At 41.6% G+C, this 20,319-nt stretch overlaps 1 protein-coding gene across 3 annotated transcripts in view; it reads left to right on the forward strand.

Annotated features, from left to right (window-relative positions):
- The window catches only part of LOC124146827 (putative amine oxidase [copper-containing]), a 35,949-nt gene extending 16,072 nt beyond the window's left edge, over positions 1-19,877 (forward strand). Inside the window, exons 1-3 of one of the 3 annotated variants that reach the window (XM_046517306.2) lie at positions 443-631; positions 14,243-16,435; positions 19,463-19,877. In XM_046517306.2, coding sequence (XP_046373262.1) covers positions 521-631; positions 14,243-16,435; positions 19,463-19,747 — 2,589 coding nt within the window. In that variant the 5' untranslated portion in view covers positions 443-520 and the 3' untranslated portion in view covers positions 19,748-19,877. Of the gene's footprint in view, positions 1-442; positions 632-10,212; positions 10,307-14,242; positions 16,436-19,462 lie in introns of those variants that run through there. The other 2 variants (XM_046517307.2, XM_046517308.2) reach the window with 2 other exon arrangements.
- Positions 19,878-20,319: the final 442 nt, after the last annotated feature.

Genomic DNA, 20,319 nt, shown 5'->3' on the forward strand with positions numbered 1-20,319 from the left:
ACGACATACGTCATCAGTATGGTAAACCTCAAGTACATCACTTTGGGGTTTCAGCGCATATACGTGAGCTTCATAAGTGTGACATACATCTACGACATGTTTCTTTACGGGATTTTCTCACCACTAAGCATACACGTCAACAACAATTCTATTCAAACCAGCCGACTTACTGTGCCACTATAACTATGACACATGGATTCGGTATAAGTACCCGTACCGACGCGGCAATGTCATCAAGCTCCAATGTGTACTCGCGGGTCTATGCATCAAGTGTTACGCCATTACCCTTATACAAATAAACGACCTTCTTAAAAGTTAACAATTGACACAAAATCATGTCGAAACAAGATAGTTTAGCGATGCATGACTGTCACACAAAATTGTATGGTAGACAATTACTACCAACCAGGTGGCTGTATTCAATAGACGAGACTTACGACGGATGACTGGGTACGTCCGCATAGGGAGGTTAACAGAACAGCTGTGAACATCTACTCGTGAATCGGAGCAGACGACAGGTATGTCTGACGGATACGCCCTGCTTCCCAAAGAGGAGGATGATATTGAGTTGCCAGAAATATATGAAGGCTTTGGCAAAAACAGACGACGTTGGGACGATGATACAATACAGGTAACCCCTTAAACTTTGAGACTGGACAGGATATAGTATGTGCCAAGTCAGGAACATGGGTAGACATGCGTATGGTTGTCTCAAAGGTGATCGATTGTGTAGGCTAGTACTTGGTAGAGATGTGGGTAGTTTCTTTACAGGTGATTGATTAGGTAGGTAAGTATTGGTTATCGATTTTGATGCGATATTGATTCCCTGTTTAACATACAAAACACCCATATCAATGGAGGATGCTTATTTGTGTCACGGAGTGAGATATGTGGTTGGGAATTATGAGACAGGGCAGAGGTGAATTTTGAAGGATTATTGAGGGAATTATTTGTATTGGTAATATTATCGACTGATACAGTTCAATCCATATTAGAGCCATTCATCTGTGCATGTTAACATGCGTTGGCATGCACTGTACTATCGACAACGCAGTGGCTGCAATAGGCATTGACACGTCCCTTAAGAGTCCAGACGTAAATAGCTGTGTTGCGTTTCAGTGGGTTTGAATTGAAGTCTTTGTACATTAGATATCCATTTAAAAAAAACATACATTTCGTTGAATGGTCTTTATTCATTGGCTCTGTATGAACCGATAGGTCTTGTAACAATGTTTCATAAGTGTTATGCATAACGCGATCAGTACAGTACAGGCGTTAGGACGAGACGCCCTTTGGGTAGAATATTTTTAGAGTAACACACGGTACCGCGAGACCAGGATTCGCTTGGCGTTTTTTTAAGGAATCTCTTGACAACACCGAGCGTTAGTAATCATGGGGGGTAGGGGTTGAGGATGGGGGTGGGGGTAGGCTATGGAACCACCCCTGGATGTTTAAAAATCAGTGCTTATTTATGTGGAATTACCTCATCGCTATATGTCAGACATATTGTATATTAGAAGTTTTGCGCAAAGCCTTTACAGTAAGCCTGATCACACTTGTAAAAGAAGAGTTACAATTACGGTATCTCGAACCTAGCGGGTCATTGTTGTAACTTCGAGGTATCTGGACATTCGAGTAACCGAGTCCAATGTTCGAGCAAGGGCTATATATTTTTATATCGAAGCGGTCAATTTTATGTGTATTTACATAGTCAGGCGGTATAGGTATAGGTTCGAGATATCGGTACATTCGAGATAAATTGGTCAAACTGTACGTCAATTGTGGAAACACAAACCCACTTGGTTGTGACCGTGGAGCTGTTTTATTAACAGCATATAGTGTTGATGTGATGAAAGCGGCGTTTGTTCTGTTATGCCCTCAGTGGAGACCACAGGTCAACATGCCCCGGGTCATGAGTAACTGAAGCTTATTTACTCAAAGGCATCTGTATTGCATAGCGGATTTAGGCTGATATATACGACAAAAAACGACGCTAGTGATGAATATTGGGTTGATGGTTAAAATTACTATATGTCTATGTCATTTATTATACGTGTTACCTTGATTGTAGCTTTAGACCGCCTCCGTGGTCTAGTGGTAGAGAGCCTGCCCGGAGAGGGGAAGGTCGCGGGTTCGATCCCCGGCCGCATCATACTAAAAGTTGGTAGTTATTGTTACACCGCCTGGCCCATTGACTTCAGCTTATACGAATAAGTTGCCCAAGTCTTTCTGCATCTGATGTAGACGTACCGAAACATTGCCCCTGTTTCACAATACAAAACGTATTATAAATACTGAAGCACTTAAACGTCAGGCCACTTGAAACAAGTTTAAAGAAAGATTCGTTCACCCTGGCACATTAATGTCTTGATTTCTGGTTTCAGGCAATAATACCAGAATATGTTTTGATGATACTGGTGACATGACAATGTAGTAATATAAATATTATATAGTCAACGCCAGAGAATAACCCGTCTTGATTGCCCACAAAAACAGGTTCCATTGGGTGTGAAAGGCAAAATAGCTATGGAAATTATATTAATGGATAACTGGAAGTTAGTGATGATCCCATTGGTCGCGAAAAGGGTACAGGACCCAATGGCTTCAAATGACTTTAATACCTCAAACTATAACCGACACAACTTGAAATCGTTTAAAGCATGTTTCTCGTAATTATTCGAAATCTATCTTTATATAAGTGATAAAACCCTTTCCATATTTATTAATTTCTGGCCAAACCAGAGTCGATTGTACGATTCTGACTATATCATGAACAGGTGTTATGAAATCACCATCAAATATTGATGACACCAGATGTTTACGAAATGGTGAACATATCCTGCCCCACCTGTGACACGTGTCACAAACACATACCAAGGTGGTTATCTAATAAGCATGCCTATCTTATACATCTTGATTAAACGTGAGGCCACACGGGGTGCATGAACCAATATGTCATGTACAACACCAGCTCTTCCATCTATAAACAGACACATGACTCTGCACCTTGCTACCTTGTACCCGGATGGTTCATTGCCTCTCGCACATGCTGGAGCATGCTAGTCAGTCCTGTAGCAACCAGTCGGACAACAATGGAATCAGTGACAACCGACTTCACGTACACTTTTCCAACAGTAGGAAATCGGCCGTGTTCAACCAGGCTCAACTGACAATGGTCATGCTCAGCCACCTACGACAGGCCGGGATGTGGGAACGTTCGCTTGAAAATTTCAAGCTGGTGTGAAGTGTACGGCTCAAGCGTAACCAAATACTGTAACCCCAGTGAGGAACTTTGTGCAACATTTGGTTTTTAAAGATATTGAGTAGTAGTAGTAGTAGTAGTAGTAGTAGTAGTAGCAGTAGTAGTAGTAGTAGCAGTAGTAGTAGTATTTTGCTTTTACAAAGACGCAGATTTGTATGGTCACACACACGCGCACAGATATATATATATATATACTCCCCGTGAAGATCCTGAGTAGAATAGGTCTTCAGCAACCCATGCTTGTCGTATGAGGTGACTATACTTGTCGTAACAGGCGACTAATGGGATCGGGTTGCCAGGCTCGCTGACTTGGTTGATGCATGTCATCGTATCAGATTGGGTGAAACGATGCTCATGATATCGATCACTGGATAGTTTGGTCCAGACTCGATTATTTGCAGACCGACGTCATATGGCTGGGATGTGGCTTCGTGAGGCGTTAAACAACAAACAAACACACACACACACACACACACACACACACACACACACACACACACACACACACACACACACACACCGCTCGCCCCACTTTTATTAGATTGACGCGCGCTCGTTGCTGCCAAGGAAATGTACGTATACTAGTTTCCGTATGACTAATAAAAATACCACGGTTAGCCTCGAGGCCCTTCAGGTGACATGCCGGCGTCGTTCGCACTTCGAAGAACGACAAACGTGATTATGAAGTCCCGAAATAATATCCATTTCGTATTGCAACTGTCTACCCTATGCGGCATGTCCCTCTTGACGGAGTCGGAGGGTCGTGCCTCACCTGGGCCCTCTCTTAATCGTCCAGAACACCTCTCACTGAAGTGTGGACAGCCAATTAATGCCGGCCACTTCGCTCACTTATCTTCGCTGCTTCCGCGCATCGACCGCGAGAGAATAGTTCCTATTGATCGTAAACATATTTATGTCTTGAGATGTGTTATTGTGCTGTTTGACACACTTAGACGTTATGGAGCAGATGCCAGAATGTCCCCGCGAGGAATGATAAAATGGTCGCTCAGACACTTTGATTCATGCAGGGATTTTGTTTGGTTAATATTAGCCACCGACATTGTGTTACACCTTTAAAATAATAAGATCTTAGATAATCTTAAGAAAGATTGAAAATATAATATAGTTTAGTCAGTAAATACATCTTCACGGCAACTCGGCATATACACCTCAACAGAACCTAACAAATACTTTATCTTTATTATCAGAATGCATAATCCTACAAATTATTAGTAGTAGTAGTAGTAATGGTAGCAGTAGCAGTAGTAATATTATTATTAGTAGTAGTAGTAGTAGCATCAGTTGTCGTAATAGTAGCAGTAGCAGTAGCAAGGGCAATATTAGTAGTAGCTGCAGCCGCAGCAGCTACACTAGTAAAAGCAGCTGTTGTAGTAGTAGTAGTAACAGCAGTAGTAGCAACTGCAGCAGTGGTAGTAGTAGTACTTGAAGCAGTAGTAGTAGCAACATTGGTAGTTGTAGTAGCAGCGGCAGTGATAACATTTTCAGCAGCAGCAGTAGTTATAGTAGTTGCAGTAGTAGTAGTAGTAGTAGTAGTAGTAGTAATAATACTAGCACTAGTCGAAGTAGTAGTAGCAGTAGTAGTAGAAGTAGCAACAGCAGCTACAGTAGTAGTTGTTGTTGTTGTTGTTGTAGTAGTAGTAGTAGTAGTAGAAGCAGCAGCAGTAGTAGTAGAAGCAGCAGGAGTAGTAGAAGTAGCAGTAGTAGTAGTAACAGTAGTAGTTGTAGTAGCAGCAGCAGTGATAATATTATCAGCAGCAGTAGTTATAATAAGAGCAGTAGTAGTAGTAGTGGTAGTCGAAGTAGTAGTAGTAGTAGTAGCAGCAACAGAAACAGTAGTAGTAGTAATAGTTGGGAGAGTAGTAGTAAAAGTAGTTGCAGAGGTAGTAGTAGTAGTAGTAGTAGTTTTAGTAGTAGTAGTAGTAGTAGTAGTAGTAGTGGGGGTAGTAGTAGTAGTGGGAGTAGTAGTAGTAGTGGCAGTAGTAGTGGCAGTAGTAGTGGCAGTAGAAGTAATCATTATTATATGGCACCAGTTAGTTCGGCCGCTTCGCGGCAGCATGAATCATCTTGCCGGTTTTAATTCAAACGGTTTAGTTTCTTGCATGAAGACCCGAGTTGAGAGTCAATGTGATTATCGTTGGTGGTTCTTCTTTATGTACATATACTGAGTCAAATTAAAAACTTCACATTTTTAAAAGTAATCCCATATATGATATACAACGGACAAATGTATCAGAGAAGGTAATTTTTAATCATTAACGTCCAAAGAAGGATTTTAATTAACGGCGGTAACCATAATTTGTTCCAAGCACCTATGATATTCGGTAATAACATCAACAGTTTAAATCATAAGTCCCAAGCACGAGAATCTGATGGCACACAAGTTCAGTAGCGTGTATGGCCACCATGTGCGTTGACAACTGCTACACAACGCCTCCGCATGGACCTTGTGATGTTTGTGAACACATGATTGGGAAGACGACGCCATTGTTGCTGCAAAATGGTGCCAAGATCTTGCAAATTCTGTGGTTGGTTCTCGAGAGTGCGCACACTTCTGCCAAGAGCATCCCAGACGTGTTCGATGGGATGGAGGTCGGGAGACCTTGACGGCCAGTCCATGACGTTGACTCCCGCATTCTGAAGGAAATTCCTTGTCAAAATTGCTGTGTGGGGTCTGGCATTGTCGTGTTGGAAGATCAAACCGGGTCAATGTGCTGCCATAAAAGGCAGAAGTTCTGGTGCCAGTACCTGGTTGCGGTAAGCAGCAGCGTTGAGGTTGCCACGGATGAAAAGAAGCCTGGAACGTGCATTGCCACAGAGAGCACCTCACACCATGACACTTCCGCCTCGAAATCTGTCAACTTCCTGTACACAACAATGGGCGTAACGTTCATGACGGCGCCTCCACACCCTTGGCCTACCATCAGCAAATCGAAGATTAAATCGGGATTCATCACTGAAGACGACATGATTCCAATTCCTCTGAGTCCGTCGTAAGTGTGGCAGTGCCAACAATCGACGTTGACGTCTGTGTAATTGGGTCAGAATCGGCCCGCAGTATGGCCGTCGTGCTTGAAGGTGAGCAGTTCTCAGACGGTTTCGAAAAGTTTGCGCACTCAGTCTACCCCTAAACAGTTCATTTCTGGTTGATGTAGCCGTCAAAAAATCGGTTACGGAGGTGACGTAAGACAATCTGACGATCCTCTGCATGTGACGTCACACGTGGTCGACCTGGCCGAGGGCGATCAGTGGTGGTACCCGTTTGCTGTAGACACGTCTGTAAATCATAAACAGTCCGTCGACTACAACCCATCGTCCTGGCGACTTCAGCTACGGACGTTCCCGTCTGCAACATGCCGATGGCACGTTCACGTTGCACATTTGAAAGGCGTGGCATGACAAATGGCCGTAAAGACTATTGTTTTCTTGTGTTTTTCTTTACAAGTATGGCTGAAAACACGTGCGGTATTATGGCCACGTGACCAGTTGCACGTGAAAAAACACTTTTGCCACTATAGTGCTGTGCACATGATTTTGATCGATTCACCTGCACAAAAACGGGTGTTATCTGAAGACAATACGTGTCCATTACTGTTTAAATACACAATAAGGGCCCACAATGATAACTGGTCAAAATGTTAAAAATGTAGGATTGTAAAGTTGTTTTTAATTTGGTTCAGTATACAATATTTCTCTGAGACTTGGGGGTGCCTCAAAACATACGCCAGTAATTATTTTGTCAAAAGTAATTCTCGGTTGTCATCCGATTTCATCATGCTTCTACCGCTGACATCCACTCTTGTACAGAACCCCCTCTAGGACTTCTACTGATGTGGGTCCTGTGACATCACATGGCAAGAAACGGCATACACTGTCATAGTTAAGAAACACATGCAAGTCTTTCGGATGTCATTTTAGAAAACAGCATGTTGTCATCTTCAGCTAACCAAGACATGTGAAAATATGTCACTGCCTGCTTTGCAAGTGTTTTCAGGCGTTTGTCAACATCTTTTTAAAAACAGCTTGAGCAATAAGTGGGTCATCGGCCACGGTTGTGTCCACATGGGTTTATGCTTTCAAGGCAGTTTTTAATAGAGTAGCAGGTGAGCTGCACTTCCTAGACCTTTGATATTCTAACACGTGACCTGCTCCCCTGGTGCAGCAACCATACATTCGTTCCAATTAGATACTGTTCGTTTCTTTCCGATAAAAGGTGACGTAAAAAAAGTCAAAGTTTTCTCTTGGAGATAGAATTTATGTAAAACGTTCGATCACTGAGATTAAAGACATACGTATTTGCCGAGATAAATGCGTTACATCCGCGCACACATCAGACAGTCTAGGGTGTTAGAAATAAGAAAGCACGCCTTCAGTCGCACACATGAGGCTGCTAATTATCTCCCCTTAGCAGGTGTCAAGGTCACTATCTGGTAGGCGCGTGGAGCTCGTATATCATTCGCGAGGAGGTAAGTTGTGGTTGTTAAAGAGTGACGCGTCTCTCTTTTTCCGTTTAAATTACGTATGCCTCAAGGATAACCTCTATTGCACCTGTGATGTTTATGAGACCGACAATAATCAGTATATATTTGTAAGATTTACATCAAATGTTTTTAGCACGAATCTTTCCATCTAATTTGTGACATTAAAGCATAGTTCAGGTTGGACTTCGTGTATGTTTTGTGTTATACACATCAATGTTTGACTGCAAAGGTTGGGGTTGTATTTGTCGTTCGTGGGGAGAGGGACACAGGTAGCTCAGTGGGTAAAGGTGGCACAATACAACTAGCTGTGTAAAGACCTGTTGATCGCGGGTTCGAATGTCATATTCGCTTCGATTATGATCCTTGATCTGTCACAACCATACTAGTGATCGTACGTGTCCCCACCATTATGAACGTCTATGGCCCTCACCACTTTGGACTTCTTTTGTTTTGTAATGTTTTATTTGTTTACAGACTAATTCATGTTTTTATGTCAATCTATTTCAAAAGTAACAAGGCTGTATTTGCTGAGTAACAATACATCCACAGATGCCAGGGTACGACATAGATTCAACATTACATTCAGCATATATTCCTACAGATAATTCCTCACAGTATAATTCTACCTGAAAAGTAATTTGCGGATGTCAGGCTACAACAGTAAATATTGTAAGAGGATGCTGTCTGAATAATGTTTGTGACTAATATCGTGATGTAGTTAGACAACATATACATGTTTCAACTTTATCACCAGGAACAAAGTAATTGTTCGCGGAGAACAGAGAACATTACCATGACAGCATATGAACCTGAGCCAAGTTCTTCTCAATTCATCCCTCGTTCTCTATATATAATGAATATGCGTTCACGGTTGACCATTTGTTCTTATGCTTGATGTTATCAACTGTTCGACTGAGGATGTACACATGTTGTTATCAACTAATTGTATCTTAAGCAATTTGTTTGGTTACATTGTTTGAGCCTAAACTGAAGGTCGAGAAGTAATACATCTTTAGTACATGTTCTATATTCATTGAATAGCTCCTTCCAAGAGATTTCTCTGCCAAACATTGTCTGCAATTGTTAGCAAACTGACGGAGAGTTCACTGGTGTAATAAGTTGGTCATTACAGACTCTTAATCCTTTTGTCGAGTTCTACGATTCCTCCAGGGGTGTGCATATGAGTACAGCTTGTAGACTCCAGGGTTGTTAGTGCCCTTCCAATGTTTGGGGCTGTCTGGGAATAACCGTGTCTCGTCTAAAAGTGTACCTTTATAATGTAATATATTTATTCCTGAGACTCGTAAGGGACATGTTACCTTCTTCTTCTTTCTTTTAAACATTGATAGTTAAGTTTCTATTTCTCTGTTATCAAACTTGATAATACACTATTAATATTTTCAAAATCAAAATAAACTGTATCCCTTTATCTTTATCATCCTACTCAAGTTGACATCTGTTTTGGACCACTTTGACCACTGTGGATTTCCCCCACATTAATGTACCCACTGCGATTCAAAACTCACTCACTCTCAGATCTCACTCACTCGCTCACTCGTCATCAGCGAACAAAGGTGGATCACTTATCAGACAGAATTTTGACAAATTCAAGTTGGGTTAAGTATCTTGTTAAGTTGTTTAGAAATTGGTCGTTTATTATAAGGAATGTTATATCCAAAAAAGCCAAGAAGCTAAGTAATAACTTAAACGTATTTCACTCAATGTCAAGATTAAAGTGAAATTACAATCCTTCTCGTTTGAGTTTTATGATAATTTATTAAGTCATGACAAATCATTCAAACGTGCACCCGTAAGATTTAGATCAGGACGATAAAATAACTCGCATTTGGGGAAGATCGTATGTGTTTAGCATCGGGGACAAAAAATTAACTAAACTGTGTGTGAATATACTTTTTTCTTTGACACAAAATACTATTTATAGCCTTGTAAGGAATGGTGTCCTTGTCAAATAGTCGTAAACCTGTTTTTACATAATCGTTCAATATCAATCTATGGCATCATTCCAATTTACTGTTCGTTTGTGTTCTTTGAACTGACATATTTGAAATTACAACTGTAATAGCAATAACGTGTTGTTATGCAGCCAGATAATTTACAATTTCTTCCAACGCATTTCACATTTGCATCATGCATCTCCGGATACAAAAGCATTATCGGTGTACTAAGAAATCCATGTTTCATTTCCTGCTTAACAATGCGTAAACACTGGAAAGGGTGACCATGGAATTAAAGAAAATATAAATGAGAAGACAAGTGAAACACGCCCAGTCTCTCGATTGAGTGATATAATGAGAACAGAGCCTCTCTTCTACTCGATCTTCGACGAGCCTAAGGGGGATTTTTTAACCACAGGCATTATGGAGATGAGTGTTCCGCCATGACGGTGATCACGAGCCACGGTGTCAATATATCATTGTTTCACGTTTGTCACTTGTTATAACGTTCAGCCTGCTTTCTCCTTGTTCAATACGCTACGGAAATGACATCTGCGACGACGAACGGGGATCTGTACGGGATCGGTGAGGTATGCGAACATATTCCTACAACTGGTTCTGACCTAACGTTTATAATACTCAGTAACAAATAATATTTAAATTTCAAACTGATTTAAATCTATTTCAAATTTGTTTTCTGAAGAAAAGGCAATATAAATTTCGTTTATTAAATGTTAGGAAGAGGTTAGGTATTTATATGAGTTCTTCAATATGATATTGATAGGATCATATTTTGTTATGGGAATAATAGACTGATGTTGACAGTGAAACCTTCTGTGTGCCCAGCGTCATGGCCACCATGTGTATAAGTTGTTCCAAAAGTGCCAGAGTGTTTGTCACAAACCATGTTCCCGATTGGGTTGTTATGGAAATAACAATGAAATGGGTGTGAAGTTACACTAAATCAGGCAGATCACCCTTCAGAGGTTCGGGTAAACATCAAAGTAGGACTAACCATCGTCCGTTTTTGTTTCCACACCACGACAAAGGCGCCATACCACTTTCAAACACTCTCAGTCGACTTGAGATTACGTTTGCGGTGATCTAGACTTAGTGGAGTCCAAGGCTCACTTGCACAAAGCGATCTTAGCGCTAAGATGATTGTACCTCCCATACTTTAACATAGGCTTACAATAGTCTTTGCGCTAAGATCGCTTTGTGCAAGTGGGCCCAGAGCAGTATGGGCTTCTGCACACCATACTTGTAGGCTCGTTGATCTTTCTCATGCTCTCAGCCAGATGTGTGCTTGGCCTATGCTCAATTATGTATCCCTTGCTGTGATATGACTGGAATACTGTGGCGTAAAATAACATTTATTCACTACTCTTCATTTTTAATCTGGAAGTCGCTTTCCTTGATATGGTGTTCACCTGTTTGTTAAAAGGCTCAACTCACCTCAACCCCATCTATTGTCTTGCTAGCCAACATTTGGGAAAGTCCATATGGGAACCAAATCTACACACATGTTTTTCACGTTTAATTCCATAATCAATAATGAATTGTTCTGTTTGAATTTCCTTAACATCAAAGATAATTCTGATTTTTATTTGCATATACTTAATTTGTTTTGCCACTATGTTGCGATGCCCAAGTAGAACCGAGCATCAGTTAATACATTGGAATGCAATTGCCCCATTGCTACCAGTAAGCCTCAGCTGCGCTAAGCCTCTGTAACGGAGCGGCCTTTATATGAAAAAGTGAGTGAGTGAGTATGGTTTAACGTCGCTTTTAACAGTATTCCATTTATATCACAAGGTGTCAGCTTAATGTGGGAGGAAAGCCCGAAGTGATGCAGGTCTCAGATATTTACCACTTCGGTGAAACCCACGGGCACGGGTATGGTGCTGACAAACCTAGGAACATAATCGGGGCGAACCTGGATTCGAACCCCCAACATAAGTTTCTGGCATGCCCAAGGGGCGCAAATCTGCACAGCGAATCGCGCCGCCTTAGACGACTGGGCCACCTGTGCCCACTTATATGAAAGGACGCATTATGGAAAAAACTATGACTGAGTAGCCTGTCGTCGCAAATCATCACATGTGATGCATGATAGTAAAAATACAAACTGTCACTTGCCGCACCCCCTACATATTCCCGGCAGTCACCTTCATCGTGAGGCCCCCCTCGTTGACAACACCCCAGGGGCCATCAAGCTTACCCTGGTTCCTTTGATTATTGGATATTTCAGTTGGAAGGGCAATGTCACTTTTGACGAGTTTCATTGTGTGATGTATTGCGATAATGATGTTTGTAACTTTTGTGTATGTTTCTTCATTATTATTATGCCAGGTTTTCAGGTGTGCGGTATATATACAATTCGTGTCATGATAATCACATAAGATCGCATCTACCCTTTAAAAGAATGAAGTATACATTAAACTGTGTTGATTTCAAACTGTTCATGTTTTCAAACATATTGTACATGGAAATCAAACTTGTTATTTCTCATTGACATTTTTAAATATAAGTATCATATTGAATGCCTAGGTGGGTGAAGAAATCAAAACTTTATCTCCGAGAGAATATTTTTATTGAACTACATACAAAGTACTGAGTAATTAAGAATAGACTTTCAAACGTAAAAACAGGTCTTCCCACATTGAGTTTTAACCTTTACAACTCCATAAACGCAAAAAAAGTATTGAAATCAATTCATATAAATAAATACGTCAACGATAATAACTTCACAAAATGCTTATTTAATCATCAACACAAACAACTGTAGAAAATTATATGTCAGTGACATATTTCAGCACAATAACGCGGCACAAGCCCCATCCATTCTGTAGTCAGCTGATCAGGAAACAGTAATTCGTTAGTTGGGCCTGGCCTTTCTTTTCTGTTCTTGGAAACATAAACGCTAAAACAACTGCTTAGTTAGTAAATCAGTTGTCACGGAATGACATGCAATTTATTTGTTTAATCTTATCACAGATTTTGCCTCTTCGTAAGAATGTGATCCCACCTGCTCAAAATTAATATAACATTATGCTTATGGTTGATGTACCTTGTAGATACAAACATGAGATCAGCTCCAAGAACAAGATTGGAGAACGTTTCCGTCATGAATCCGTAAGAGACTGTTTCGATTCGATGAATGGATTATATGTCAGATTAATTAAATGCCACAGTTATCAAAATCCTTGCTATTATCCTGCAACGATGATGAAGTACACTAGTCTGAATGAGTCAGAAAAGTAGACATGTGACTTCGCAGACGTGTGCTTCAAATCGATTTGTCGATACATGTCAGCCAATTACAGAGGCGTTCAATGTCATTCGGAGTCAAAATATTGTATGTAAGTGAATTTGAGTGAGTTTGGGTTTACTGCGCTTTTAGAAATATTCCACCCACGTCATCACGGGGGACACCAAGAATGGGGTTCTCATGGTGTCGTCACTATATACACTGAGGGTACATGAATTATGAGTGAGTGAGTGATTCTACACCGTTTAAGCAATGTCACAGCGGGGGAACCCTCAAAAAGAATCATAATACCAGATCCTGGAAACACAAATGCCAGATTTACGCTCTACAAAATCCACAGGTTATTGTTGTAAGGCAATAAACAAAATCAATCATTTGAAATAGTTATCTCTCCTTTAGTAGAACGACATTTCGGATCGTATAGTCATTGCCTTATTTTGGACCTTTTGTATTAGCTTTCGAAAGTCAAACTTGTAATTGTTTGACTATAGACGATATTGGGAATATGCGCAGCACGTATGTTCGTGGGGTAAGCAGCTATTGGTTCGGCGTGTCACGCTTCTGTTCATTGAGTGAGTAAATTTGGATATATTCACTCCGCTTTAAACATTATTTCAGCTAAATGGGGGACGATAGCCCAAATAGGTCTTGATGAACAGTCGAGAATGGATCTGACAAACCAAGAATAACGAGGGGGAATCCTTTTGACAACAATTTGATTGTTTAGGGATTTAATGAGCATTTTGTTGACATTTGCTCTTAGCCAATGTTGGATGTATAGACAAATGAAATCATATCTTCTTGTCACGCCCTACACATCAGATTGGTTACGGTAAGCACAGCATTCGATGGTGGCAGCATCCTCGGACCAACATTATTAACGACACGAAAGGAAATGTGAAAACTAAACAAACCAAAGTACGCATGATCTATGACAGTCAATACATCTGGCTCACATTTGATTCTTTTTATAGATACTTTTCGGAAATAAGTATAAGTATACACTTGCAAATTGGATTTGAAAAAAAACCATACAAACGTTATCAAGACGGTAGAAGGCTGAAGCCAGTCACCGAATCGATGCAAAACTTAAGGCGCAAAGCACAACTATGATACCGGTACCAAATACATCGAATAACCATTTCTTGATTGTTTCATTTCAGCCGCTATGAAATATGGATGTATACATTCTTTTGCCAGGTATCTTATTCAGATATCAAATTTGCTAAAAGGAATATTTTATTCTATTTTGCAGGTACCCTACAAAGGCCGAGTCAGGATGAGCAAATCTTCTGTGTTGAAGATACTCCTATCACTCTCTGTGCTTCTAAACTTGGCTTTGATTGGATTCTTGCTCTGGACTCGATTTATGCCTTTTGACTATTGGTCAAAGGATGACCAACAAGTGTCACAAACCAAGCCTGTCATTGGTCTGAATGGTCATTCTTCTTCCACACCTCCATCAGTTTACCCGAACCCCAACGACACCCATACAGTGCCTACAGCCCCGCCGTGTGGAGGGAACTCCAGCTCCAGGTTAAAGCCACCTTCATACAGCAATATATTCCAGGATCTGAGATCACAAGAGATCAAATCTGTGGAGCAATACTTATTCAAAGTCAAAGATTTTGAATTAGTGGAGGCTTTTAAAGCAGAGTTAACTAGTAATTTTATCTTCAGTATTGAGTTACAAACGCCAAACAAATCTTCCGCCTTGCACTTTCTGGACAACAAGGGGAGACCACCCGCACGCGAAGCTCTTGCTGTGCTGTTCCTGCCTTCCTTCAACCCGCCAGCCGTGGAGGAATATGTGGTGGGACCGCTACCCAAACCAACCTATCACTATCGAAACCCCAGGAGAGACAAGTCAATAGATTTCAGGATCCGTCAGTTTAACAACGTGGAGATGGGCCATGCTATTAGAACTGTTCAGCAAGCATTAGGAGCTAAGATTGAGCAATTCCTTCAAAAACATTATGGAGCGCATTTTTTCGGTTGTGTTGAACAGTGTTTGACTTTTACTAGTTCTGCTGTAAGTTCAGTCTTCTCGAAGGAGAGACGGCTGTGGATTAATGCTATGTACATGGTTGAATTCTCCACGTTACACGCCCTTGGATTCCAGTTCCTTCTTACCATGGTTGGTCTTGATTCTTCTAAATGGTACATTGAGAAGGTTTGGTACGCAGACAAACTATACGACTCTTTTGATGACCTGATTGACAAATACGAACTAGGAGAAACCCCTAAGATCAATCTTAGGTTTCCCAAAGTCAAGGTAGGAGAGGACAGCCTCGGCGGGTCCCTCAACATCAAGGGCAAGCAGTTCCCACGTGTTCCTCAGGCTGGACCCCGCCAGTATGAGCCCCATGGTCACCGATACACAGTCCAGGATGAACACGTGGAGTATCTTCAGCAGTGGTCCTTTAATTATAGGATGTCTTACGCCAGTGCTATTCAGCTTTATGATGTAAAGTTTGGAGGACAGAGAATTGCATATGAGATAAGTCTGCAAGAAATTATAGTGTTATATGCTGGAGCTAATCCAGCCACCATGCACTCCCAATTGGCTGACAGTGCCTTCGGCCTGAGTCGGAATGCTCATGGTCTAGTTCCAGGAGTTGATTGTCCGGACTATGCCACGTTTTTGCCTGTGACCTTGTTTGGGGCTGACCATCCAGATCCTTTTAACTACCCAAACAGTGTTTGCATCTTTGAACATAATAACAATGTTCCTGCGCGACGACACAAGGCCCATAGCTACCGCAGCGGCTCATACTACCAAGGCCTCGTCGACAATGTCCTCATACTTAGAACAGTGTACGTCATGTACAACTATGACTACATCTTAGACTTTATATTTCACCAAAGCGGCGCCCTGGAGATTAAGGTGTTATCAACTGGTTACATCCTCAGCGCCTTCTATACAAATGAGGAAAAACCGTTTGGGTTCCGAGTGCTTGATGATACGCTGGGTTCCATCCATCATCATATGTTCAACTTCAAAATCGACGTCGATATCCTTGGTACAAACAACCGATATGAGACCTTGAACTTTAAAGTGGACAACGTCACCAGGAGCTGGTATGACAACGGACAACCGATTCCCCAACTATCGTTTGAACATGACCTCAAACACACGGAGCAAGATGCAGCGTACAAGTTCAATTTCGATACCCCTAGATACCACGTGATCTACAACAATAACATGGAGAACAAGTTTTCGGGGAAGAGAGGGTATAGACTGCAGGCGCATGGCTTCTCGAAACAGATGCTTCCCGAGGATAGTGGCGCCCTGAACACATACACGTGGTCACGTTATCAGATGGCCGTCACCAAACGTAAAGACGAGGAGCAGGTCAGCAGCTCCATGCACGCTATATTCGACAGTGGTGACCCTGTTGTGAGCTTGCAGTCATTTATTGATGATAATGAAAATATTGTTGACCAGGTAATATTTTTTTTTGTTAAACAATAATTTATTTTTTGATAAGTTTACAATGGAACCTTGTTTGTCTAAAATATTTACTCTCGCTAAATAATATTGAATAATACTGTTCATGACTGTCACCTCAGTTCATTGAGTATTGATTCATGGAGTCCTAGTGGTCTAAGTCGCGGTAACTCCGTATACAAAGTTGCATCTCTTGAGGTACCAAAGTCTTTATGTTTTACACACCAAACGAAACACCTTCTTAGTCACCAAATATTTTCTCGTGTTAAAGGGACATGTGAAGTCGAAAAACACCCCCTTTATAAAGTATATAATAAAACAGCAAATATCTGTAATGTAAACAAATCACCTATCAACTGCGAGAGCCGGCACCACAGTGTCATTAACATAATATGGGGAAACCCCATGTGTGTATATGTCCCCATATGGTGATGTATATGTAAACATATCCAGGTATCAGGCGCGTAGGAAACTCAGGTAATAAACAAGACTTTAAGCAGTTTTTTTCTCAAACGCAGATCGAAACGAAGATCGAAACGAAGATCGAAACGAATAAGGGAAAATGAAAGATAAGGGGAAATATGCTTTACTGTCAGTACTTCGCACCAAATTCAACACGTCACAATCAATTGTTGAGATGTGTTTTTGTGCATTATTTACAACGAGTGTTTGGTAGACAACGCTGGGAACACACGGTAGCATCTGATCTAAGCTGGTTACATACCAACTGTGGTTTAAATATGATACATTTTTACCGGTTTCAAATCTCCAGGTTGCGTTGCAATATATTCAAAACACAATATGCGAATCCCTTATTAGCCTATAAATGATAACGGCTATTGAAACAATTATTTGTAAGAATTACTCATATCACCAGGTTATCCCTACAGACAAAACTTTCATAATGACGTCACAAATGCCTGAAATAGTTCCACTGGAAGGTTTGAACATTGACCGGGGGCTCAGATTGGCTAATCGTGAGCTTTAGCGCGAACGTCAGAGAAGACAGCTGCTGCGGGCTTTAATGAGAGTTATCTCCTCATGGGCATCATTTACGGTTAATCATTTGTTTGTCTAAGGAAGTCCCTCTGATACAGTGTCTCTGTTGTCAAGTACAATTATCCACCTTAGAACATAGTAAATCTACAAATAGCCACCTATGTCGTCTCCCCAAGCGAAATTAGAAGCAAATTTAGTCGACACACTTCTGCCCCAAATGTCGCTGACCAAACCAGTGGTGTGATGTGTATTGTCAACGCGGCTATTGAAGGGTAAAGTGTAAAACTAGTGAAGCCGCGCTCACATCCCCAGACGTCTGAGACCACAGATGATGAACGTTTTTGGCGTTATTAATTGCGACACTTGTGTCGAACCTCATTAAAAGTAGCAGATGATAACAGCCATTTGAAACGATGCGTCGATTTCTGAGTATCAGGCGGCAGTACATCTACTGCAGGGCATAGTAATACATTGTTGTAATTGTTGCCGGGAATCTAAACGCCAAACGCACAACGCACAACGCACAACGCACAACTTTACAGCGATTATAGTTTAGCCCCAACTGTGGTGCTTTTAGGATAAAGCGTATCTAGAGGTGTTTAATTAATCCCAGCCTGATTGCAAGGAAAGTGATTAATTCTCGAATCATCCGTTTAAAAGATTACTCCATTCCCGAATCATTTTTATCTGTCAGTTTGAAGTCAATGGCATGATCTATTACGCCCTTCGGAGCGTTCAGCTTTATCCCTTTAATGTGACAGGAATATATGGGATTCACAGTTCAAATGTTGTGTTCTTTAGTGATAAAACTGATACCGAAGTACAGATTAATTTATCAACTTTTCAATGTAAAGGACGTCGTATGTTTTATGGAAGGAGCGGTTCTGCGACGAATATGGCATTCTTTCAGAGATGTTAAAACACCTAAGGGTATGTTAATCGGATCTGCTTCCGAACCAACTGCCATACCTCCGCGTATTGTTTCCGTCCGTGACATGGCATATCGCGTTCGTTTTAGGAAGACGACTAAAATTTGTCAACAAACATATCAAACAAAACAAGTATATTCGGTGTCATAGCAATGGTTCATAGCCAAAGCCGAAAAGATAGGCATGCAGCTACCGTTGATGACGTCAGAGCGAAGAAAAGAACATAGTCGTCCGCATGCAACTTTTTCATACACGCTATTGTAACGACAGTCGCAATAAAGTGTACCCTCATCATGTATATATGACCCTAACAACGGGTGTAACCTCCCCGCAACTGGTAGCAAGCACTCACTCGCCACATGACGAGGCCATTAGTCTTCTTATGACGTTATAAGGCATACGTCGCCATTGCCTTCCAAGAGTCAGCTGTTGTCTTCTGTTAGGGAGGGTGTGGTCTGCGTCGAGCACGTCGATCCAGATAATCCCAATGTTGTTGGCCCTGATACCCACTGGCCACAGTCTCCTGGCAACTGTCTGTCGGCTCTGATACCCACTGGCCGCAGTCTCCTGGCAACTGTCTGTCGGCTCTGATACCCACTGGCCGCAGTCTCCCGGCAACTGTCTGTCGGCTCTGATACCCACTGGCCGCAGTCTCCTGGCAACTGTTTGTGGGCGCTTATACCCACCGGCCACAGTCTCCCGGCAACTGTTTGTGGGCTCTGATACCCACTGGCCACAGTCTCCTGACAACGGTCCGTCGGTTCTGATACCCACTGGCCGCAGTCTCCCGGCAACTGTCTGTCGGCTCTGATACCCACTGGCCGCAGTCACCTGGCAACTGTCTGTCGGCTCTTATATCCTCAGATATCAGTAATTACTTGCCATTTAGAAATGTCACAAATTCAACTGTACTATGTTAATTAATGATTTGTTGAAATGTTTAAAAATGTTTAACTTACTCACACATGCAGATTAAATATAAAACGGCGCCACTAAAACACCTAAGCCAGTGACGCAAAGGCTTACTTTACTGACGGAATAAAAGTGTCCCTTAAATACTCGATCCGAAAAACCATTTATTTCGATTTTGTTACAGGATCTGGTTGCTTGGGCAACGGTTGGAATGCTCCACCTTCCCCACACAGAGGACATCCCGAACACCCCTACAACTGGAACGGAAGCTACCATCACACTACTTCCCTACAACTACTTCCAGGAGTGTCCCTCCATGGGAGCACGTGACGCGGTCCGCATCGATGGACAGCCGGACTTTAGAGTGAATAATCACGGAATCCCACAGGATGTCAGTTGTGTTCCGAGTCATTTGACTAGCGAGGATATCTCTAAACAAAAGGACAGTATATTTATGGCAGCTGGGTGAATTTAACGGATCCTGATAAAAAAATCATCGTTCGTGTAAATATCAACATCATTTTTGTACATTTGTCACGTCAGTTTGGTATCGGTTCTGTTATGTTCAATTTTTTATCATTATTAAAGTGGTACTTGTATTTGGACTTCATTACACCTGTGTTCAGTTCGTGCGGTTGTGGCGTGTCTTCTGGAGTAAGTGAATTTGGTTTGACGCCGCTTTATATGTGGCAACAAAGCCAAAAGTGATGCAGGCTCTAGGCGTTCACCACTGCGATAGAACCCACGAGTACGGGAATGGTGCTGACAAACATAGAAACATACTCAGGACGAATCTGGGCTTCGAACCAACCATCAGAGATGTTTTGCATTCCAAAAAAAACGCCAGAAACCTATGATTGTGGGTTCGAATCCCGGTTCGCCCGATTATGTTTCTAGGTTTGACAGCACCATACCCGAGACCTGCATCACTTCGGGCTTTCCTCCCACATTAAACTGACACGCCGTGATATGACTGGAATACTGTTAAAAGCGGCGTTAAACCCAACTCACTCACTCATTCACAAGAGAACATACGTGTGT

The sequence above is a fragment of the Haliotis rufescens genome, unplaced genomic scaffold (genome assembly GCF_023055435.1).
Source record: "Haliotis rufescens isolate VD_foot unplaced genomic scaffold, xgHalRufe1.0.p SCAF_106, whole genome shotgun sequence".
In the NCBI taxonomy this organism is placed as follows: domain Eukaryota; kingdom Metazoa; phylum Mollusca; class Gastropoda; order Lepetellida; family Haliotidae; genus Haliotis; species Haliotis rufescens.